At 40.7% G+C, this 24,152-nt stretch overlaps 3 protein-coding genes across 8 annotated transcripts; 1 reads left to right on the top strand and 2 right to left on the bottom strand.

The window, feature by feature from the left end:
* Positions 1 to 696: 696 nt before the first annotated feature.
* On the top strand, positions 697 to 7,942 carry ALB3 (63 kDa inner membrane family protein). Of its 4 annotated transcripts, none has more exons than XM_088254009.1 (12): positions 697 to 1,156; positions 1,248 to 1,358; positions 1,436 to 1,510; positions 1,654 to 1,714; positions 2,103 to 2,176; positions 2,280 to 2,384; positions 3,029 to 3,136; positions 3,330 to 3,433; positions 4,017 to 4,166; positions 4,262 to 4,388; positions 5,345 to 5,483; positions 7,708 to 7,942. In XM_088254009.1, exons 1-11 carry the CDS (start codon positions 821 to 823, stop codon positions 5,447 to 5,449), a joined length of 1,356 nt encoding a protein of 451 aa, XP_088110135.1. In that variant the 5' UTR covers positions 697 to 820; the 3' UTR covers positions 5,450 to 5,483; positions 7,708 to 7,942. The 4 variants fall into 4 exon arrangements, with proteins under 4 accessions (XP_088110135.1, XP_088110134.1, XP_088110136.1 ...); XM_088254008.1 differs by lacking the exon at positions 7,708 to 7,942 and adding an exon at positions 7,168 to 7,417; XM_088254010.1 differs by lacking the exon at positions 7,708 to 7,942 and adding an exon at positions 5,600 to 5,869.
* On the bottom strand, positions 6,196 to 7,142 carry LOC110748452 (uncharacterized). Its single transcript, XM_021948433.2, has 3 exons — positions 6,807 to 7,142; positions 6,557 to 6,630; positions 6,196 to 6,466 (listed from the first exon to the last, which is right to left on the bottom strand). The coding sequence occupies exons 1-3, from the start codon at positions 6,925 to 6,927 to the stop codon at positions 6,389 to 6,391; spliced, it is 273 nt and encodes a 90-aa protein (XP_021804125.1). The 5' UTR covers positions 6,928 to 7,142; the 3' UTR covers positions 6,196 to 6,388.
* Positions 7,943 to 15,039: 7,097 nt separating the features above from the next.
* Positions 15,040 to 23,785, bottom strand: LOC110762092 (sulfate transporter 3.1-like). 3 transcript variants are annotated; one of them, XM_088254012.1, is made up of 12 exons: positions 23,572 to 23,785; positions 23,114 to 23,218; positions 22,799 to 22,977; positions 22,341 to 22,445; positions 22,026 to 22,204; positions 21,568 to 21,672; positions 21,253 to 21,431; positions 20,795 to 20,899; positions 20,532 to 20,658; positions 20,137 to 20,423; positions 19,833 to 20,003; positions 15,040 to 17,283 (listed from the first exon to the last, which is right to left on the bottom strand). In XM_088254012.1, the coding sequence occupies exons 8-11, from the start codon at positions 20,867 to 20,869 to the stop codon at positions 19,926 to 19,928; spliced, it is 567 nt and encodes a 188-aa protein (XP_088110138.1). In that variant the 5' UTR covers positions 20,870 to 20,899; positions 21,253 to 21,431; positions 21,568 to 21,672; positions 22,026 to 22,204; positions 22,341 to 22,445; positions 22,799 to 22,977; positions 23,114 to 23,218; positions 23,572 to 23,785; the 3' UTR covers positions 15,040 to 17,283; positions 19,833 to 19,925. The 3 variants fall into 3 exon arrangements, with proteins under 3 accessions (XP_088110138.1, XP_088110137.1, XP_088110139.1); XM_088254011.1 differs by lacking the exon at positions 15,040 to 17,283 and adding an exon at positions 17,590 to 17,837; XM_088254013.1 differs by lacking the exons at positions 15,040 to 17,283; positions 20,795 to 20,899 and adding an exon at positions 17,590 to 17,837.
* Positions 23,786 to 24,152: the final 367 nt, after the last annotated feature.

The following is a 24,152-nucleotide window of genomic DNA, read 5'->3' as shown; positions in this document are numbered from 1 at the left end:
AAAACTGAATCGGACCGAACCACACTCACCCATACTTGGTAGCCCTATCATGAGGACGAGCCGCTGATCATGAGATGGAATATGCTATGTTTGGGCGAAAGACCATTCGACCACGCTCTATGCAATTCTTGTCGGCCCATAGTTCCATAACAAAATGGGGCATGCCCAACCCACCTAAGAGAGTGGACTTCACTTCCAAAAACATTTTCCCCCACCACCACCCACCTAATTTTTCCATTTTTCACAAGAGTATAAGACAAATGGTTTCACCCGACCCAACTCATTCATCAGTTTCTACATAAAAATTAAAAACTCATGATGCTGCTGCCTTCTTTTTCTGGTTAGCTTTGAATGTTGATTGTAACGACTCACGTGATGTATCAAACGCATAAATGTCATTTCAAGTTATTTTGTAAATATTTTTAGTAGCAATTCTTTTTCTTATGTTTTTTTGTTTTTAATATTATTTTATTTCAGCTGGTTTACGTGTAATTAGTTGACCAAGATTGTGGATGCAATAAATCACGTGTAACATCGTCGAGCGGAGAAAGAGCGCTTAAAAAAAACACTTGAGGGTGGATTAACCACGCAATGTAATATGACAAAATGACGAAACAAACCACCCCCAAGGTGACGCGGAGACTGCCCATTGGCCCAAACAACGTCCTTTTATAATTTGACGCGCCAAAATCTTCAGCGACTCGTAAATAGTACGGATAATCCGAAAAACAATATCTCCTCATCTCCTCTTCCTCCTCTTCCACTTCTCAACTCTCTCCATGAACCACTGAGAGAGTCTGGGACCCACTCAAAATCTCTCATGGCGAAGACTCTCATCTCATCCACACCGTTCGTCGGTACATCTCTACCGTCCATCTCCCGCCGTGGGGCCTACACACTCCCCTACCGTAGTGGCAATGGACTCGTCTCCACCAGAATCAGGTTCAGCCTCCACGACGTCGTTCCTCCGATCAATCCCTTCGACTCCGGCGCCGACGTCGCCTCACTTTTGAGCCGAGCTGAGGGCCTCCTCTACACGCTAGCCGATGCTGCCGTGGCCGTCGACCCGGCCGCCTCGGGCTCCGCAGACGCCGCGGCTCAGAAGAATGGCGGTTGGTTCGGCTTCATCTCCGAAGCCATGGAGTTCGTACTCAAGGTAGTTTGAATTTCGCAGAATTGTTTAATTTTCGTGAGGAAAATTGTTTCGGATATTATTTGTTGACTTGTATTGTGTGAATTGTGATTAGATTTTGAAAGATGGACTTGCGACTGTGCACGTGCCATATGCGTACGGCTTCGCAATTATTTTGCTTACAGTTCTCGTTAAACTTGCCACATTGCCTCTCACAAAGCAGCAGGTTCGGTGCTTGTTTGTTGACACTTTGGCTTCTTTTTTTTTGGGTGAATTTTTTCTCATAATATTTGTAATATGCAGGTGGAATCGACGTTGGCTATGCAAAACCTTCAACCAAAACTTAAAGCTATACAAGAAAGATATAAGGGCAATCAGGTGAGGGGTACTGTTGTTGGTATGGGTTCATTCAACTGTTGGGTTGGAGTAATTGTTGCTATGTTTGCCCACCTTTGGTTTCTAGTGGTAAATTGGTAACTATGGTTTTTCTATAATCTGTTATTCTGGTGTGCTTGCTTTAGGAAAGAATACAACTTGAGACATCACGGCTGTATCGGCAGGCTGGGGTTAACCCATTGGCAGGTAATTGTTTAATTTATCACTATTATGCCCATGCATTTATGCGTGTGCATTTTGGATTGGTCATTTATCACTTTACTTGAATTTGTAAAACTTCAATATAAGTTCTAATTAGACTGAATCTGCATAGTCTCACATGAATTTAATGAGCTGTAAGGTTCAGTAATAAGAAATAAAACGCAATTGTTCGCCGTGTTGGTTCATCTGGAGATAATTTAGTTTTAGTAATGGAACAATTTTCAGTTTCACTTTAACTGGTTAAACTAAGAAACTTGATGTTTTCCAATGTAATCTTGAGCTGATGTATTGGATTTAATCTGATCGCTTGATAGTGTTGTGGCATGTTGCCTTGAGTCAAATACGGAGGCTCTAACTTGTTTTTTGAATGTAGGTTGTTTACCAACTTTGGCCACGATACCAGTCTGGATAGGTCTATACCAAGCTCTTTCAAATGTGGCAAATGAGGTAAGTAGCAGGTTGCCACTACATTTTCAGTGATGCGATGGCTATTATCATTAAAGAAAAAACCAACCTTGCTGATTTTTGCATTTTCTTTTTGTACTCACAGGGGTTGTTGACAGAAGGTTTCTTTTGGATTCCCTCTTTGGGTGGGCCAACAACAATTGCTGCTCGACAAAGTGGATCTGGAATTTCTTGGCTGTTTCCATTTGTGGTAAGATGTTCTTCTGATTTCATGACTGATGAAGCTAACAATTGGTATACTGCTAACTTTAGTGCACCTTAATTGTGAAATTTATGCTAGACACTGATGAGCAAATGAAGAATGGCAAAAACATGAGGTCATAAGACTCAAGTTTGTTTTTTCCGTTCACCACACTTATGGAATTATCATTTTGAACCAACTTGAAACTGTGAGCAAACTGTAAGGATAAGGGTGTTGAAGTAAAAACTGTAAGGGTGAAATGAGTTAAAGGTGAAAATATGAAACGAGTAATTTAACCTTAAATGATTGCCTTAGGCACATAAATAAGTGAGATTGGTGGTAGGTGAAGGTTGGAAACTTAGATGTCTTAATAATTTGACCGTTGTCTTCTCATTTAATATGTTCTACTATTTTACACTCTTAGTTGTGGATCTTTAAATGCATACGGATGGTAAATATGTCAGAAAGGTGCATGAGCTACCACATGAACCTTGGAGGATCAGAACTTTATTACAGTAATTTAGGCATGGTGGAATACCTGTTTTAGTGGATTAGTTGTATCATATTACTACTGAGGCGTTAAATATCCAAGTTTCTTTCACAAACTTGTGCATTTCAAGTGGTTCTTACAATGTGTAATTTTTATCCTGCAGGATGGCCATCCACCATTGGGCTGGCATGACACTGCAGCATATCTTGTTTTACCTGTCCTTCTTGTTGCTTCTCAGTATGTTTCAATGGAGATCATGAAGCCTCCACAGGTAAAGACTTGTGTGTGCATTGATGTTGGTTTCTCTATTTTCATTTTATTCTTTTTTCTTTTTGCTACAAAGCAAAAATATGGTTGCAGGGATTTAAATATGGGTCATTCAGGTGGGAGCTGATTATTCTAATTATCAGGACTATAACCAATTGTTATATTTGTTTTTGTAACCTTAATGCTTCATTTGGCAGACTGATGATCCAGCTCAAAAGAACACACTTCTTGTATTCAAGTTTCTTCCCCTCATGATTGGTTACTTCTCCTTGTCCGTTCCTTCAGGATTATCAATTTACTGGTTGGTTTCTCATTAACAAATTTACTTGATTTATCTTCTTCATGCGTGTAGTACACTAATACATAACTTCTTGTCTGGCTTTTGCTTGGGACTTCCCAAAAGGCACCTGTTGAGGAACATGAACCCACTCCTTCCTTTTTGTGTCATTGAGTCCTTATTCTTTCTGACAAGGGCTTTAAGAATTTTTGGATTTGGTCTTTTAGATGTATTGTGGATTTTATTGGGTTTAGTGTTTTTATTGAAGGTCCATGGTTTTGGCATTTAATGGTTAAAATTGTAGAGAGCTTTTTATGAATGAGTTTTCTGCGTTCACACTACAAATTTTCGTTGCTACAGTCAGTAGTGCTTTGATATCATACTGTAAAAACCAATCGTTCCAATTCATTTTCATTTTTATTTTTAATTTATTGTTCTCCATGTAGTTGCCAGCACTTCCATCTTAATATTGTATCGCATATCGAGGGATAAATAAAATGACTTCTATTTTCTTTGCAAGCTTTATCTGCCCTGGCTTTGAAAGATGTTGAATCAAAGCGACCTTGTTTACCCCCATTGTTTATCAGTTGTACCATGTGGTTTACAGGTTCACAAACAATGTTCTCAGCACAGCACAACAAGTATGGCTACGCAGATTAGGAGGTGCAAAGCCTGTTGTGAGTGAGAATGCAAGTGGAATCATTACAGCAGGACGTGCAAAGCGATCAGATTCTCAGCCAGTAGAAGCTGGCAGTAGGTTGGTGTTATACTCTGTGCAGAATGCATAATAGTATACTATCAAATCCTGCATAAAGTTTTCTTCCTGACAAATTGAAAAATGATGACCAATAGATTCAGGAAGTTGAGAGAAGAAGAGAAAAACAACAAGCTGAGCAAGGCATTATCAAATGAAGAGGTTCAGACCCTGGCTTCTACATCTGATTCTGAAGATGGTTCAAATGAAGAAACCAAGGACAAGGTAAAATTATAATTCTGGTGTTATGACTTGATTTATTTTGTAATATGCACAAATAATTTTCTAACTGAGTAAGCCTTATCATCATGAGTGCATAATATCCAAATACAACTTTCAATTATGGACTATATTTTTAGTGACCATGTTGAAGAGGAGTTGCATGTTTTGGCTCGCCTGGCATAATCATCTTTTTTGAAGCGGAAATTTTTATGGGACCTTGCATTGGATGGTCCAAACATTCCTTCTTTGTTGCAATTTAACAGTCCCAGCTACAACTGTAGCACCTAGATGCATCCATTCTTCCTCTGAAGTAAACTAATGACTTAAAAGAAGCATATAGGAGGCCTAGAAAATAATCATTTTGACGTGTGGCAACTCAATCTATCTCATCGTCTTCCTCCCTGCATGATTGTAATTCATAAATTATCTTGATACTACACACAAGACAGCCCACTTACTCTCTCATTTGGTGCTACACACAAGGCAGCCCTCTTACTCTCACATTTGGTACTACATGCAAGACAGCCCACTTATTTTGATTCCCCACCCAATCTGGAAATGGGATGTTATTTGTGTTATCATCGTTTTACGAAGAGAAAGACTAATTAGTAAATGAATGTGAAAGGGGAATTTCATGAAAAGAATATAGCACTTACTCTAATTCATTATATGTTAAATATATCTTATCAGTTAGTTAATTCTACTGTTAGAATGGTTCATTCATTCGCTGTAGTTTAGTATTAAGCACTATATGCTTTCAACAAGTACTAAACATGAACGTAGATTAAGAGAGATTTCGATATTGGTTTGTTTTCTGTTAGTGAGTAAATAAAGATAATCAATCTTTGTTAAGACCCGAGCTTCAATATGATCCCATTTGTGAACATTAGGATGTCTAGTTTTTACGTATAAAATTTGTATAAGTTTGGCATTTCGAACTGATTCAGAGATTCTATCAGGGTGAGGAGATTCTAGAGGTGTATGCTTCTACTGTTGGCAAAGAGCTTCCAGATGATCCTCGGCCAAGGAGAAGCAAGCGATCTAAACGGAAGCGTGCTGTATAAATTGACTATATACTGATTAAGTTTGTAGTTCACGGTGAGTCCTGTATATCTCAGCCAAGTGTATTGTAGTTAATATATCGCCAGCTTTATTCTGGCTCATTCATTTTGAGGTATAATGCAAATCATGCTAATTAGTTCTCACCTGCTTAGACTCTTTCATTCCTCTGAGTGCTAGAAGTGTACTTTCTCGTCAACTTCGTTGCATGAACTACTAAGTACATAAAAGATACCATAGAAAAATGGAAAACATAGACATGGAGACATCACATGCTACAAAGGTTTTGCGTAATTGCAATTTTCATCTTCTGGAAGACACAGAAAAGTTGGAAGTTTGTGTTTGTGGTGAATCTTATATTCAAAGATCAGAACTCCATTGTAATTCCACAATCATACAAATTATTCCGGAAATAGTTCTCTAAATTAATGCGGCTACGAAACAATGCAGCTGGTTTTTACAAATCTAGAAGCTCTAGGCAGGCAGGCCCAATGTTTTCATATTGTCCTTTTTTCACTCTTTTGCAACTTGCCCGACCCTTTAGATGAGCGGTCGGGTAAATGAAATATGTGAAGCTTTTTCTTTTGACCTTTTATCGCAACTGTAAAGGGAAGTTAGAAACTCTTCTCAGAGCATTGTACTTTTGCCTTGAGTTTTCACTTACAAGGTGTCTTCTTTTTTCTTGTAATTCCAGGATTAGTATTTACGTTAAACAGTTTTACTGAAGATTTTGATTATGGAACAACTACACTAACAAATTTGCTCATGCACAAAAGCTTCTAGAATTCAAATGTTCTAAATTCCAATTTTTGTACACCCACATTCCTCAGAGGAGAGGTTTTTTTGACCTACATGAATAACACTGACCTTCCTTTCTAGCCTCCAACAAATATAATGATCTGATTAGTTCTACATACTAAGTTAAGAACAAGTACATCAAATGTTCATTGCTTCGATGGTGGGCGATGATTCCCTACTGGGTTGGGACCTGATGGAGTTTTATGGATCTTCCTTCCACTGACCTGTTTTTCATTGTTGAACAAAGATGCAAAGAGTCAAGGTAAAATCATCTGACATTAAGTACATGAATGCTGGTTAAGCTCTATACACACCCAAGTAGGTAAAACATATCTGGTTCCGGACCCCAACCCTGAGCCAGGCTGTGCAGAATTGTGCTTGAACTGAACTGTGGCCAGGAACAAAGAAAGCTAACATTTATTAAATATTGAAGGAAACAAGGTAACTGCTCAGCTGCATTCTTTTTTCTTTTTCTTTTTAATGATATGAATTTTGTTAAAATGTTTGCTACATTATTTTCTGACATCATCAATAAAAATAGGAGATATATAGTAGCTGACTTACCTGTTTCAATAGCTTGAACATTAATAGTGTAGTGGTATTGAGAAGCTGCAAGCAGGAGCCATACAAGGAGAAGATGAATGGGAGTTTGTCTTCTCATGTTGAGCTTCAGCTGATGATGCATGCTAAAGTGAATAGGAATTATAGGATGTTTGCTGTGGCAAGGGGGGTTTTTATAAGCAAGAAAAAAAGTATATTTATAGGACACATAGGCACACCCCTAATCATAGCCTAACTTGAAAAAAATTGTGGGAATGTTTTGTTTTAAAAAGTGCTTGAGAATCCTATGCCGTTACAATTTGCTCTGAATTGATAAGATTTGGGAATTTGAGTTGCTCCTCATTATGAGTTGACTTCTTTGCAGTTATCATTTCATCCATGATAAACCTGTTAAGTACATGACAACCATGCTGTCGGCAACTCGAACTGGGAAATTGGGACCCACCATATGCATGTTGATGAACATTGCTGAATTGCTTACATAATGAAATGCTCTGATAATTCCATATTTGTCTCTCCCTTCTTTTTTCTATGATGTCCTTCCTACTAGTGAAACTAAAAGATCTTGATTACCCTTTTGATTTCTAATGCATGGATCATACTAAGTTAAGGCGTGTTCGGTGGGCTGGATTATATGATTGGGTACGATTTATTATCTTAGTTAGATGTTTGGTAGCCTAAAAACAACATAGATTGGATTATGTCTAATCTTGCTAGTACGGCCGAATGTAGTAGGATTAAGTTGGATGAGATTATGTCTAATAATATAATAAGCATATTTTAATTAGTCAAACCCCTTAATCATGTTTAGCACTAAAACACACCAAACACATCATTGAATTAGTGTTATTTTCTCCAATCCAATGTAATTTAACGCCAACCATTTTTCTGATTATATCTTTAGGGTTCTGGGTGTATCGAGACAGTGGCTTGTGATCATGATGATGTCCACCACACATGCCTATATGCCTGCATCTACAAAAATGCATGCGTTTGTGTTAGTTTTGTCTGTTGTGTTGTGTGAGTGTGAGCTTTCCACTGGAGTCTTTCTTACTCTTTATTTAGAGAGCTCTCTACGGCACTCTACCTAGATGCCTTTCTAGAGCAGAAGCACCTGAGAGAAAGAAAAAGGCCTTTTTTTTTTAAAATCATGATGGGTGCCGTGCTGCTGGTGGTCGAGGCCACCATGACCCTAAATATATAACTCATAATAGTAATTGATTGCAGATGAAGATTGTCAATGGGAATTCGTTTGTCTTGATTCCCAGAATTTAAACTATTTGTCAATGGAAATATAGTTGCATAAATAATGTTCGTAAAGTTGAAAGGTTTTGGAAATTTAAATTAGATGTCAAGACCAATAGGTGAGGTGGATCCTGACGCATGCATTTCGTCATTCCCGTGAACCCAGAAATCCCAACTCTATTTTCAAAAACACGTCAACATTTGCGGGGCCACCAAATCACATTATAAAACTATCCTCGCTAGACACAATTTAATTGAGTTATAAAATTTTGTAAGTGAACCCAACTCACCCCCACCACCAGCTGTGAAACTTCCTTGTTCAATGAACTCAAGTCAAGCACTAATCTCCATTGTCAACCACCAAAACTGTGAGATTGATGCACCTAAAAAGTTGAAGCATTCCCACCATAGAATGAGCATTTGAGAATTTAGGTGTGTAGGTTCAGTGATTGAAAAGTTTAGCAATGGTTTCAAAATAATTTGAAATAAAAATAAGATATGTCGCATCAAGATATGTCTTGATTGACTGAACCGTTACGTACGTATTCAGTAGTGTGTTTCATAATCCAATTAGACCTTGTTTGGTGAGCTAACATGGACTAGTTAGGATTGGCCTTTAAAAACCGAATTGGGCTGACATGAACTGACTTAGACTTTAACTCCAATCCGGCCCAGTTCTGTGCCAAACAACTGGCCGGACGGGCAAAATCCTTGTGAAGTTGTCTTCTTGGTGGTACATGGTCAAATATCCACTACGTTTTCGATGACTGGCTGCCTGGTCTTCTTCTTTGACGTGATTCGACACTGGTTCACCAAACACGTAACAATTCCAATTGCCAATAGTCCGAAAAATTTATTCAAACAGAAGAGTTGAAAATAAAAATCATGTATGTACTTCATTTAAAAGACTCCCAAACAAGTATCTAAGCATTTATTTGTCATTAAATAGTTTGTTTTCACCTATGTAAAAGCATACAAAGGAAATCACTTTGGGTTATACGCCGGACTTGATATTCTCCTTTCTTCTTGGTCTCTCTTCTCTACAACCCCTTTTGGTTCCAGGGATTTACCCTTGGAACTAACCCCTTCTGCTAATAAACCGGGCGACTCTATCCCCCATCATGTTGTAGAGAGATTTCATCCCCAGTTTTATGCTGGGTTTTGCTTCTCTCCAATTTTGTGTTGGGTTTTGTTTATCTCCAGTCCTTTTCGACTTGTTTGCGCTAAAACTAGATGGATAGTAAATAGGGCAACTTAAAGATGAGGTGGGTGCTGAAGGTAAGAACCCTTAGTATGTAGGAGCATTCGGTAAATAAATAGGCATGCATACAGAAGACAAATGTACGTGGTTCACCCGAATCATGGGCTACGTCCACGGAGTAGTATGTTCTCATTACGATAATGTGAGTATACATTGCACATAGGTTTAAACTCAAGGAGAAGAGGAAGAATACCGAAGGCCGAAGGCTGAAGGCCGAAGACCGAAGGCTGAAGGTCGGAGGCTGAAGATCTGGCTGAAGGCCAATGTTCTGTGGGCTTGTAAATGGGCTCATGGGTAAGCCCATGAGGCCCAAGTAGCCTGCCCAACCCCTCCCTCTTTCTTGAAGGGGAGAGGTCTCCTTTTATAGGGAAGGAAGAGTCCCCTTCTCTTGTGTTTTGTCGATGTGGGACTCCCTTCCCTTTTCTTGAATTGGCTTGGGAATGCTTGGCCATATATTGTACAAACAGGAGTCCCCCAAGTTCCCGATTAAGGAGGTACTTTTCTTGATTGGGGACTTGTAGTCATCAATGCACTGTCCAAGTAATGCTTCAGCTCATTCTTTAGCAGGCTGATGGCTGATGGCCGAAGGCTGATGGCTGATGGCTGAAGCTGATGGCCGAAGCTGATGGCCGAAGGCTAATGGCCGAAGGCTGAAGCTGATGGCCGAAGCCTGATGGCTGATGGCTGAAGCTGATGGCCGAAGGCTGATGGCCGAAGCCTGAAGCTGATGGCCGAAGGCTGATGGCCGAAGGCTGAAGCTGATGGCGCCGTCAGGGAGAAGTGTCTCCTAGAAGGTGCCGTTCGGCATGGCTTTGAGAAAAGGCACTGGAGAAGTGTCTCCTAGAAGGTGCCGTTCGGCATGGGTGAAGCTGATGCTGATGGCCGAAGGCTGAAGCTGATGGCGCCGTCAGGGAGAAGTGTCTCCTAGAAGGTGCCGTTCGGCATGGGTGAAGCTGATGCTGATGGCCGAAGGCTGAAGGCCGAAGGCCGAAGGCAGATGGCTGAAGCTGATGGCCGAAGGCTGATGCTGATGGCCGAAGCTGATGGCCGAAGGCTGATGGCCGAAGCTGATGGCCGAAGGCTGAAGATGGCCGAAGGCTGAAGCTGATGGCCGAAGGCTGAAGCTGATGGCGCCGTCAGGGAGAAGTGTCTCCTAGAAGGTGCCGTTCGGCATGGCTTTGAGAAAAGGCGCTGGAGAAGTGTCTCCTAGAAGGTGCCGTTCGGCATGGCTGAAGCTGATGCTGATGGCCGAAGGCTGAAGGCTGAAGGCCGAAGGCAGATGGCTGAAGCTGATGGCCGAAGGCTGATGGCTGATGGCTGAAGCTGATGGCCGAAGGCTGAAGATGGCCGAAGGCTGAAGCTGATGGCCGAAGGCTGATGGCCGAAAACTGAAGCTGATGGCCGAAGGCTGATGGCTGAAGCTGATGGCCGAAGGCTGATGGCCGAAGGCTGATGGCCGAAGGCTGAAGTTGATGGCCGAAGGCTGATGGCTGAAGGCTGAAGCTGATGGCCGAAGGCTGATGACCAAAGGCTGAAGCTGATGGCCGAAGGCTGAAGGCCGAAGCTGATGGCCGAAGCTGATGACCGAAGCTGATGACCGAAGCTGATGGCCGAAGGCTGAAGGCCGAAGCTGATGGCCGAAGGCTGAAGCTGATGGCGCAGTCAGGGAGAAGTGTCTCCTAGAAGGTGCCGTTCGGCATGGCTGAAGGCTGATGCTGATGGCCGAAGCTGATGGCCGAAGGCTGAAGCTGATGGCCGAATCATTGGGGGGATGTGAAGACATCGCACGCGCCGAATGATGCAAGGGTGCCGAAGGCCGAAGACAGATGCCGAATCATTGGGGGGATGTGAAGACATCGCATGCGCCGAATGATGCAAGGGTGCCGAAGGCCGAATCATTGGGGGGATGTGAAGACATCGCACGCGCCGAATGATGCAAGGGTGCCGAAGGCCGAAGGCAGATGCCGAATCATTGGGGGGATGTGAAGACATCGCACGCGCCGAATGATGCAAGGGTGCCGAAGGCCGAATCATCGGGGGGATGTGAAGACATCGCACGCGCCGAATGATGCAAGGGTGCCGATGGCCGAAGGCAGATGCCGAATCATTGGGGGGATGTGAAGACATCGCACGCGCCGAATGATGCAAGGGTGCCGAAGGCCGAATCATTGGGGGGATGTGAAGACATCGCACGCGCCGAATGATGCAAGGGTGCCGATGGCCGAAGACAGATGCCGAATCATTGGGGGGATGTGAAGACATCGCACGCGCCGAATGATGCAAGGGTGCCGAAGGCCGAATCATTGGGGGGATGTGAAGACATCGCACGCGCCGAATGATGCAAGGGTGCCGAAGGCCGAATCATCGGGGGGATGTGAAGACATCGCACGCGCCGAATGATGCAAGGGTGCCGATGGCCGAAGGCAGATGCCGAATCATTGGGGGGATGTGAAGACATCGCACGCGTCGAATGATGCAAGGGTGCCGAAGGCCAAAGGCAGATGCCGAATCATTGGGGGGATGTGAAAACATCGCACGCGCCGAATGATGCAAGGGTGCCGATGGCTGAAGGCAGATTGTAGGAGGTGCCGAGGGCATGGCTCAAAAGGGTGCCGAGAGCACTCGTGAAGGAGAACAACATAGCATTTTGTGTCGCTTCCCACAGACGGCGCCAAACTGTTTGCGCTAAAACTAGATGGATAGTAAATAGGGCAACTTAAAGATGAGGTGGGTGCTGAAGGTAAGAACCCTTAGTATGTAGGAGCATTCGGTAAATAAATAGGCATGCATACAGAAGACAAATGTACGTGGTTCACCCGAATTATGGGCTACGTCCACGGAGTAGTATGTTCTCATTACGATAATGTGAGTATACATTGCACATAGGTTTAAACTCAAGGAGAAGAGGAAGAATACCGAAGGCCGAAGGCTGAAGGCCGAAGACCGAAGGCTGAAGGTCGGAGGCTGAAGATCTGGCTGAAGGCCAATGTTCCGTGGGCTTGTAAATGGGCTCATGGGTAAGCCCATGAGGCCCAAGTAGCCTGCCCAACCCCTCCCTCTTTCTTGAAGGGGAGAGGTCTCCTTTTATAGGGAAGGAAGAGTCCCCTTCTCTTGTGTTTTGTCGATGTGGGACTCCCTTCCCTTTGCTTGAATTGGCTTGGGAATGCTTGGCCATATATTGTACAAACACGACTGGCTTTTAAAATCCTTTATATTGAGGAGATAGAGTTGCTAGATCTAGATGGATCTCTCATAGTGGGTGTTGTGCGATCATGTGGGATGTTGGAGGTGATGTGCCCTTCTTTGGCCAAGTAGATGTTGAGCGGTAAGACCCTTTAACTTTTGGTGCTTCTGGTTCCCTGTTCATGCAGAATTAGTTGTTCTCATGGTATGGTGCTATAAAGAGTCTTCTTAATACATGTTAACTTTGAGTGAGTTGAGCTTGGATATGTAATAGTTTTTACTCACTGTCTTGCTGGATTTATTTTTCCTTATTTATTGCATGCAAGAACTTCCATTTGGAGTGTGTTCTTCTTGTACATCTCTTGATTAATGAAATTCTGCTTGTTCTAAAATAAAAATAAAAACGTGTAGAACTGTTGGGTGTCTCCCCTTAATTATTTAATTATTATATTTTTCTTTTGCATCTAATTGAACTGGGCTGGGCCTCGTAGGTTGGGTTGGGGGCCCATATTCACTTCTAAGAGCATCCCCAGCGCGCACAACAAAGCCAGGCAAAAGGCCCCCCGAGACAGCCCAAGTCACTCCAGCGCAGCAGCCCTTGGCCCGGTTTGGCGTGGGTCCCACCAGCCCTGGCAAGCCCAAGGGCAGGTTTAGCCTGGGCTTCAGCCCGAGTCTTGTGACGTCAGCGCAAGGAAAATCAATTTTTTTTTTACTGTTGGCGCGTGAATTACACGCGCCAACGGTAAAAAAAATTTGACTTCCGCGCGCTGACGTCAGCCCTGTCAGACTCCAACAGCTATGTGACACGTGTTGCAACCGGGACGCTCCGATCTTTTTTTTCCAGAAATCCGACGGTCCTCGTTTTTTTGCCCAAAAAAATTGCAAAAAATATCGAAAAAATTCTGAATTTTTTTTAAAAAAAATACCAAAAAATTCTGTATTTTTTCCCTATAAATACCTAACCATTTTATTTACTTTTCACACCAAATCTTCATACAATTTCTTCTCCATCCAATATTTTTTACTCTCCACTCATATTATTCACTTCCCACACCAATTCTCAATACAAACTCTTATCCTTCCAATATTTTTTCCTCTCCACTCACATTTTTCACTTTCCACACCAATTCTCCATACAAACTCTTCTCCTTCCAATATTTTTTTACTCTCAACTCACATTTTTCTACTACTTTCCATTTGTATAAAAAAAAACAAATGGCATCTTCTGTCGAAGCCGGAGGCTCGTGGGCAACTCAGGAAGATATTGCGTTGTGTCAATCTTGGGTGAACGTTAGTCACGACCCTATCACGGGTAATGAGATGAAGTTCCATCATATGTGGAGCAAAATTCATGGAGAATTTTGTCAAAGATCGAGTTCCATTCGGACCGAAATGGCCTTGTCTAGTAGATGAAAAATTCTGAATAAAGAGTTAGGGAAATGGAGAAATGCCTTGACAAAAGCAAGGGAGAACATTCGAAGCGGTCAAAATCTATCCGATGAGGTAAAATATTTATATTTGCCATTTTAATCAATTTCAAGTAACTTTTTTTTTTCTCCATATTCTATTTCTTTTTCTTGCATAATTTTTATTTTTATTTTTGCATATTCTATTTCTTTTTCTTGCATAATATTTTTTTTCTCTTTTTGCATTTCCAATTTGTCTATATTTTCTTGCATAATCAATTTTATTTTTGCATTTCCAAATAGTTTATATTTTCTTCCATAATAAATTTTTTTTCTTGCACTTCCAATTATTTATTTTTAATAGATCATACAAGCACAAATGTGGTTCGGTGCCATGGGGCAAGGCAAAAAAAGTTTTGTGCATTTCCAATGTTGGGAAGTTGTGAAGAATTGTTTGAGATTCAAAATTATTCTCACCGGTCCGCCGGTTGTGTTGAATGAGACGCCGCTCCACGATTCGCCATCAACCGATTCACCATTGGACTCCCCAATGGAAACGGAGTCACCACTTCCACGTCCGCCAAGACCTATTGGGAGAAAGGCGGCAAAGGCCAAGAGAGGTGGCACTTCGAACAATGAATGTGTACAATTATTGGAGCAAATAGCTAAGAACACCTAACTAAGAATTGAGAGAGACTTGAAAAGAGATGCATTGGACATGGCACGAGAGGAAGCATTTGCAATTCAACAGCAGCATGCACAAGAAAAAGACATGGATGATAAAGAGATGAAAATCATGGCCATGGATACGAGCCATATGTCTCCTGAAACAAAGGCCTATTGGAAGCTAAGACGAAGGGATGTGATGAGAAGAAAACTTTTCCAAGACGACGGACCTAGCAATACGGATTGGTTAAATGATGAAAACCATTAGGTTGTATTGAAACACCTTTGCCATATGTTGTATTGTTGTATTAGCCTTTAATTTGTTGTATTGTTGTATTATCCTTTAATTTGTTGTATTGTTGTATTATCCTTTAATTTGTTGTATTGTTTCCTTTTTATTCAATAAACAAAGCATTAAATAATATGACTATTTATTAAAAACCTTTGAGCATCAACACAAAGATTAATTAAAAACACACCTTAATTTATTGCAAAGAACACACAAAACAAACCATACATAAAAGCATAATAAAAAAAACGAGCATAATTCCAAAAAAACACCACACACAAAATAAAGCATAATTAAAAACAAAGCATAATTCCAAACAAAGCACTAATCTTGACTTCATCCATTGTGATTGCCTTTCCTTTCCCACAAGTGCTCGATCAAGTCAACTTGACGTCTCTCATGAACATATGAAGATTGCATTTCTTGATAACGATCAATCATGGGGTTGTTGAATTGACCATCTCGAAGTAACGGTTCGGGCTCCATTGGTAGTCCATTTGGTCCCATCGGCCTTTCATATATTCTTGTCAATGCCGTGTTCAAGGGATCGGGTTCAAATACCTCTGGAGCATCGTAGTCATACTCATCCTCCACAATCATGTTGTGGAGGATGATGCAAGTCATCATAATACTCCGCAGCACCTCCTCATCTAGCATCCGAGCAGCACCCCTGATAATTGCCCAACGAGCTTGCAAGATACCGAAACACCTCTCCACGTCTTTCCTGTAACCTTCTTGAAAGGAAGCAAAGCTTCTTTCCTTCTCGGATTGGGGATTCGAAATTGTTTTCACGAATGTCGTCCACCTAGGATAAATTCCGTCGGCAAGGTAGTACGCACCAGAGTATACGGTATTGTTGATTTGGTACGTGACCTGGGGGGAATGACCTCGCAATACCTCGTCGAACACTGGGGATTGACCAAGGACATTGAGGTCATTCTGAGATCCGGCAACCCCGAAGAAGGCATGCCAAACCCAAGTGTCGAATGAAGCTACGGCCTCCAAAATTATACTTTTTTGCCCCTTCCGATTCCCGTACTCTCCTTGCCAAGCAGTAGGACAATTCTTCCACTGCCAATGCATGCAATCGATGCTTCCAATCATTCCTGGGAAACCTCAATCCTCTCCTTTTTTTAGAAGCCTTTGCAGGTCCCTCAGCGTGGGTTTGCGAAGGTACTCCCTCGTGTACAAATTTTCCACTGCGTCACAAAATCTCACCAAGCACTCTAAGATAGTAGAGTTTCCCATCCTTGCAATCTCATCCACCTGCTCTGCAGATGCCCCATAAGCAAGCATCCGCAAAGCAGCTGTAAGTTTTTGCTCCGGGATAAGACCCAAAACTCCAACAGCATCATGCTTTTGAATGAAGTATGTGTCGTAATTACAAATATCATGCATGATTTTTTGGAACAACTATGGCTGCATTCTATATCTCTCTCGAAACTTAGAAACAGGATATAAGGAATTTGGGATAAAGTAATCCTCCAAGAGATTCTTACCCCGAGACTCCCTACGTCTGTCCACATTCGGGGCACGACGACGGTGTTGCCTTGATTGATTAAGCATACACACCGCTGCTGCAAGCATTTGTTCCTCTTCTTCATCGGCGTCTCGATCTTCTTCAGCACGTCTACGCCGAATTTCTTCCCTTTCTTTCTGTTGCCTCTCCAACACCCTCCTCAAGTTTGACATTGAGAGTAGAAAGTGTTTTGTAAAATATAAGAAATGAAGGAATAGATAAGAGATGGTGTGAGAGGTATGAGTTGATGGTGTAGTTTTATAGAGGGATTCAGAAGATAGAGATGACACGTGGCACAAATTTAGAGGGTGAAAATCTTATCTGAAATCTGAGATTATAATTTTTTAAACATATATGAAAATCTTATCTGACATGGGACACGTGGCACAATTTTAGGGGGTGAAAATCTTATCTGAAATCTGAGATTATAATTTTTTTTAATGAATATCCGAAAATTTTATCTGGAATAAGACACGTGACAACCGAGATTCTCATCCGAAAATCTTTTCTGAAAAATAATAGACACGTGACAACCAAAAATCTTATCCGAAAATTTAATTACAAAAGATTATCAAAATTAATGGTTTAAAGTATAAAAAAATAGGAAATAAAGTACAATGAATAGTAATTGCCTTAGACTTGCCCTAGACTTAGCCCTCATGGGTGGAACCACAAATGCAAAGACTGACACTATTCACATGAATAGTGGCAGCCCTTGCTTGCCCTTGCCCTAGACTTAGCCCTTGTGGGTGAAGATGCTCTAAGAGCGATCAATGGGGTCTTAGCCAAAATGTAATGATCAAAATACTGGAATAACAAATTCTCTAGATGCATGTTGATGAGGACCAAGTTCCAATGTTGAGTTTCATTGGCACAATGCCCTGTACCATGATACACAATGTTGAGGTTCACTGCAATAAAGGCAACGTTTGAGTGCTTCAATTATCAATCTATAATTAGGCAATACCAAACAAATATTGCAATATGCTGGTAGACTATGTCTTCTTCATCACTAGTTCAATATGGCAGCAACCTCCAACCCTAGTGTAGACATGGCATTCGTGTCGTGTTATCAGTATTCGTGTCGTTTTCGTGTCAACCCGTTTTTTTTAACGGGTTGACACGACACGACACGATAAGAAAACGGGTGAGAAATATCAAACACGAACACGACCCGCTCTAATTCGCGAATCACACGACACGACCCGTTTCACCCGTTAAGAAAATAAACTTTTTAATAAAAATTTAATAAACCTATATTTTTACATGCCCAAAAAATCAAAATCATTCCAACAAAAGCTAATATTCTTGAATTTAATCCAAACTTCAACATCAACATCCGTGAATATGATCCATCATAACAAAAGGAAAAGGAAAAACAAATATGAAGTAATCCATGAAGATCTGCACACCAAAAAATCCATTAACATGATCCAAACTTCAACATTTCACCATTGCAATTTTCCTGGAAGAAAAAAAAACACAGAAATTGTTAGACAGCAGTTAGTATGAAAATTCCAAACTCACAGAAATTGTTGTGAACTGCACATAAAAATTCTTCTCTAATATTGCTTTTAATATCAATTCTATACATAAAAATAAATAATATTAATACAACCCAAAACCATACAAAGATCAAATTGTTTGAAACTGTAACACTAAATCAAAATACAAGGTTGATTCTTCTTCATGCTTTATTGTTGGTTTGAAACTGCAACATTAAACATATATATATATATATATATGGAGGGCCAGAGCAAGGGGAAAAGCAAGGCCCCAGACAAAGAAGAAATGTGAAGAGCAAAAACACCATGAATTATGGAGGGCCAGGGAGGCGTCCAACTCCAATGAATGGGAATAATCTGAACATTTGTTAATGTTTCTCTCTCTCTCTCTCTCTCTCTCTCCTCCCGTGCACTCTGTGTCTCCAGCAAATACCAAGTCAGAAGCCTCTATATCTCTAATTGACAGCAGAGTAAATTAAGAAAAATCAAACATGTCCAGTACATCAATATATAATTTCCAAAGTCCACATAAATATATAATTTCCATATTGAAAATCAAATAAATTTACCGAATCAATTAAGAAAAACATTCATACCTTAAGATAGGATTTAACAGCAGAAAAGATCTTCAAAGACATAGAGAGGAGAGATCGCAAGAAGAAGGAGAAGATGAGAACTTGAGAGAGAAAGAAAGAAAATTGCAGAGCAGAGAAAGAAAAGAAAGCGGCTGAATGAATGAAGAGAAAGAGATGCTAGGGTTTTTTTTAAAAAAAATAGAAAATTACAAAATTACCCCCTCTTAACGGGTTGGTTCGTGTATTCGCGAATGGACACCGAAACGACCCGTTAGCTTAACGGGTGGCTAACGGGTCAACACGATAGCAACACGACACGATAACTCCAACCCGAATACTGAATTTTTCGTGCGAATTCGTGTCGTGTTATCGTGTCGTATGGGATTTTGCCATGTCTACCCTAGTGTGAGCTTGAAGCTCCTAATAGACACAGAAAGCCACGAAGTTTTGTTTGCTGAAGTGAGCAAAGAAATTGTTGATTGTTTCTTAACTATTCTGTCCCTGCATGTTGGCACCATCATTAGGCTCCTCTCCAAGAAAGGCATGGTTGGCTGCTTAGGCCAACTTTATAAGATTTGCAGCCCAATCTTGGCAAGGACACGTTGCTCAAACCCAACCCATCATTTGCTGACCGATAAAACGCCAATGCCAAACAGTTCTACATTTGGAATTCCTTACTTACTGAATTTACTTAGTTAGCACCTACAAAAATCTCTCTTTTTATACCTATGTCTATGTATATATGCCGTTGCATTGCACATCTTGGTATTAGTAGGTATTTTATGACCTCGCTTGACAAAATTCATGGCTTCGCCAATGTAAGTGTCTAAGTTTTGAAACTTTAGATTACTGGTCTTCTGAGACTAAAGTTAGATTTAGTTGACTAAATTACAGTTTGAGTCACATTATTCTTGTACTAAATTTAAAACACTGGTGTAAGTACAAGAACAATTCACTTATTCATTGCTTTATTATTCTTAAAAGCAAAACTGGCATGTGTCCTTGCTTGGGTTTAGCTCAGTGATTGAGGTCCTTCCTCTCCCCCATGACCCAGTCAGAAAACAAAAAAGAGTCCTTTATTTTGATAAGCACTACGGGGCAAAAAGATCAAAATAAAACCGAAGAGAATATTTCAAAGGTAGCCCATTCTCCCACAACTTAAACGGAATAAGCTTGTGCCCCAAGTTGGCAAGAACATTAACCGTAAAATTAGCCTCCCTAAACACATGCTTACAAGCCATTTTCTCACAAATGGAACACAACAAGAGAATATCCTGAATAAGCAGCTTAATGCTCCAAGGGATGGAAGCAGCTTGGTATACACAATCAATAATAAGCTTATAACATGCAAGAGTGTGTTCAGGTTTAATTAATTAGTACCTTTCTCTTAAGTAGTTGGTATTTGCAAAGTAAATGGGAGCATCAATCTCAACTATGAGAATTCCAGGAACGTTGCTTGCATTGGGATACTGCTCAACATTTCTGTAAACCATGGAATTCAGAAGGTGTCCTTGAACAAAAGTCCTTGGCCTTGCCAGAAACAAAAGTACCCTGATCACAGATATTGCAACGTACACACAAGAAAAAAGAAATATTAGTTCTAATAAGTAATGTTAAGTTGTTGATACGGTGCTATTGTCACACACAATAACTTTTTACTGGTGTGACATATAGTCGTACGTACCGCTAAGACTAGTCCAATTTCAAGGCTGCCAAAAACGACGCCGATATAGGCACTCATGCAGACAACAATGTCAAATGTATCAACCTTCCAGAGGTGAATTGCAGCTTCATAGTCTATGAGGCCGAGCATGGCGGCTATTATAATAGCAGACAGCACAACCCAGGGAGTGTAATGGAACAGAGGAGTGAGGACCAACAATGTGAACATAACCGCAATTGCCATGACAACATTTGACATTGCTGTCTTGCATCCTGCATTGTAGTTAACTGCTGATCTGGAACACGGCCCTGAAAATTGATGAAAAAATTTCGCTTAATTAGCAACATGAAATGAATCTAATTAAGATTAAACCCCTTAATTTAATTAGTATTAAATGTGTACAATGAGTGATTAACCTGTGGTGAGGTAGCAAGAAGTGCAAGAACCAGCAACGTTCATCATCCCAATGGCAATCATTTCTTTGTTACCATCAATGTGGTCATTCTTGAACATGGAAAAGCTTCTCCCTACTGCTATTCCTTCCTGCACATAGCAATTAGGAAAACCCACAATCCATTAATTGTTATAATTAAGAACGGTTTGCAATACAACATGTTCTTTCTCGTGATCAACTGGCCTAAAAAACATCAGTAACTAAAGAATTATGTTAATTACTTACGGCGAGTGCTATGACTCCAGTTTTGAAAGTTGTTGTCAGATAAGGAGACACAAACAGAAGGTATCCAAAGGACATTGGATTAAGCCCCTTCTTCAGCTTTCCTATCTGACAATATATATCCACCAGAAAATTCAGGCATTAATTAGAAAAAATGGTCGTTATAGGTAGAAACCAAAATCTCTATTGCTCCCTCTAGCAATAACTTTTCGACCACATCTTTCTGTTTTCAGGATGCAAAACACATAATCAAAAGCCAGTTTTCTTATAGTGGCCATCAGAAATTGAAGCGAGTTCATAATTTAGCTAAAGTCAAGAAAAAAAAAAAAGGGACCCGCCTAGGCGGCCGCCTAGCGCCTAGGCCGATTTTTCCAACAGCCTAACTACAAGTAATCTGAATGCATTCCACTAAAAAGCAGGAAGCAAAGTAATTGGAGAGTGAGCTTAGTGAAAAGAAAAACCTTGGGTTGAAGAAACTATCCCACCAGTCGGAGTCTGCGGCTTTAGGCTCGACTGGAACGCTTTTTCTTCAATTTCCTATCTTTCTTGCTTTTCTTTGATTTCTTGGGAGTCTCCATGAGAGCTCAAATGAGGAATTGCTCACCTCTTTTTCGGCCTTGCTCCCTACTGCTATTCCTTCCTGCACATAGCAATTAGGAAAACCCACAATCCATTAATTGTTATAATTAAGAACGGTTTGCAATACAACATGTTCTTTCTCGTGATCAACTGGCCTAAAAAACATCAGTAACTAAAGAATTATGTTAATTACTTACGGCGAGTGCTATGACTCCAGTTTTGAAAGTTGTTGTCAGATAAGGAGACACAAACAGAAGGTATCCAAAGGACATTGGATTAAGCCCCTTCTTCAGCTTTCCTATCTGACAATATATATCCACCAGAAAATTCAGGCATTAATTAGAAAAAATGGTCGTTATAGGTAGAAACCAAAATCTCTATTGCTCCCTCTAGCAATAACTTTTCGACCACATCTTTCTGTTTTCAGGATGCAAAACACATAATCAAAAGCCAGTTTTCTTATAGTGGCCATCAGAAATTGAAGCGAGTTCATAATTTAGCTAAAGTCAAGAAAAAAAAAAAAGGGACCCGCCTAGGCGGCCGCCTAGCGCCTAGGCCGATTTTTCCAACAGCCTAACTACAAGTAATCTGAATGCATTCCACTAAAAAGCAGGAAGCAAAGTAATTGGAGAGTGAGCTTAGTGAAAAGAAAAACCTTGGGTTGAAGAAACTATCCCACCAGTCGGAGTCTGCGGCTTTAGGCTCGACTGGAACGCTTTTTCTTCAATTTCCTATCTTTCTTGCTTTTCTTTGATTTCTTGGGAGTCTCCATGAGAGCTCAAATGAGGAATTGCTCACCTCTTTTTCGGCCTTGCTCCCTACTGCTATTCCTTCCTGCACATAGCAATTAGGAAAACCCACAATCCATTAATTGTTATAATTAAGAACGGTTTGCAATACAACATGTTCTTTCTCGTGATCAACTGGCCTAAAAAACATCAGTAACTAAAGAATTATGTTAATTACTTACGGCGAGTGCTATGACTCCAGTTTTGAAAGTTGTTGTCAGATAAGGAGACACAAACAGAAGGTATCCAAAGGACATTGGATTAAGCCCCTTCTTCAGCTTTCCTATCTGACAATATATATCCACCAGAAAATTCAGGCATTAATTAGAAAAAATGGTCGTTATAGGTAGAAACCAAAATCTCTATTGCTCCCTCTAGCAATAACTTTTCGACCACATCTTTCTGTTTTCAGGATGCAAAACACATAATCAAAAGCCAGTTTTCTTATAGTGGCCATCAGAAATTGAAGCGAGTTCATAATTTAGCTAAAGTCAAGAAAAAAAAAAAAGGGACCCGCCTAGGCGGCCGCCTAGCGCCTAGGCCGATTTTTCCAACAGCCTAACTACAAGTAATCTGAATGCATTCCACTAAAAAGCAGGAAGCAAAGTAATTGGAGAGTGAGCTTAGTGAAAAGAAAAACCTTGGGTTGAAGAAACTATCCCACCAGTCGGAGTCTGCGGCTTTAGGCTCGACTGGAACGCTTTTTCTTCAATTTCCTATCTTTCTTGCTTTTCTTTGATTTCTTGGGAGTCTCCATGAGAGCTCAAATGAGGAATTGCTCACCTCTTTTTCGGCCTTGCTCCCTACTGCTATTCCTTCCTGCACATAGCAATTAGGAAAACCCACAATCCATTAATTGTTATAATTAAGAACGGTTTGCAATACAACATGTTCTTTCTCGTGATCAACTGGCCTAAAAAACATCAGTAACTAAAGAATTATGTTAATTACTTACGGCGAGTGCTATGACTCCAGTTTTGAAAGTTGTTGTCAGATAAGGAGACACAAACAGAAGGTATCCAAAGGACATTGGATTAAGCCCCTTCTTCAGCTTTCCTATCTGACAATATATATCCACCAGAAAATTCAGGCATTAATTAGAAAAAATGGTCGTTATAGGTAGAAACCAAAATCTCTATTGCTCCCTCTAGCAATAACTTTTCGACCACATCTTTCTGTTTTCAGGATGCAAAACACATAATCAAAAGCCAGTTTTCTTATAGTGGCCATCAGAAATTGAAGCGAGTTCATAATTTAGCTAAAGTCAAGAAAAAAAAAAAAGGGACCCGCCTAGGCGGCCGCCTAGCGCCTAGGCCGATTTTTCCAACAGCCTAACTACAAGTAATCTGAATGCATTCCACTAAAAAGCAGGAAGCAAAGTAATTGGAGAGTGAGCTTAGTGAAAAGAAAAACCTTGGGTTGAAGAAACTATCCCACCAGTCGGAGTCTGCGGCTTTAGGCTCGACTGGAACGCTTTTTCTTCAATTTCCTATCTTTCTTGCTTTTCTTTGATTTCTTGGGAGTCTCCATGAGAGCTCAAATGAGGAATTGCTCACCTCTTTTTCGGCCTTGAACTTGAAGACTTTGATGGGAAGTGCGATTCAGTGAAGCGAGCCAGTCAGCGAGGGAAATGTAAAGCTTGTATAGCCTTTTTTGGCCTTTGTTTTTCTTTTTAATAAATAGTATAGCCGCGCGGCTGTACGCTTTAAATATAATATATTTTAAAAAATAGTATGGCATATTTTATTCTTCAATTTTTTTTCCTTGATTTTCGTTTATCAGGGCTACAAGCTCAGTTGGCTGCCTATATTCCAGGTGTCATCTCTTTGAAGGAGTGTACAACAGCACCTGAGAAGCATGTGCTTGCAGACGCCACATCTCATAAACTAGACACAGAAGAATCCGAGGTAATCTCTCCATGTCTGTTTATACATTCCCTCTGCAATGGGAAATTGGACTGAGGTGATGATCCATTTATTAAAGCTTCAATACTC

Source organism: Prunus avium, chromosome 6 (assembly GCF_965620075.1).
Source record: "Prunus avium chromosome 6, drPruAviu1.hap1.1, whole genome shotgun sequence".
NCBI lineage: Eukaryota > Viridiplantae > Streptophyta > Magnoliopsida > Rosales > Rosaceae > Prunus > Prunus avium.
This window is presented reverse-complemented; position numbering and strand designations above follow the sequence as displayed.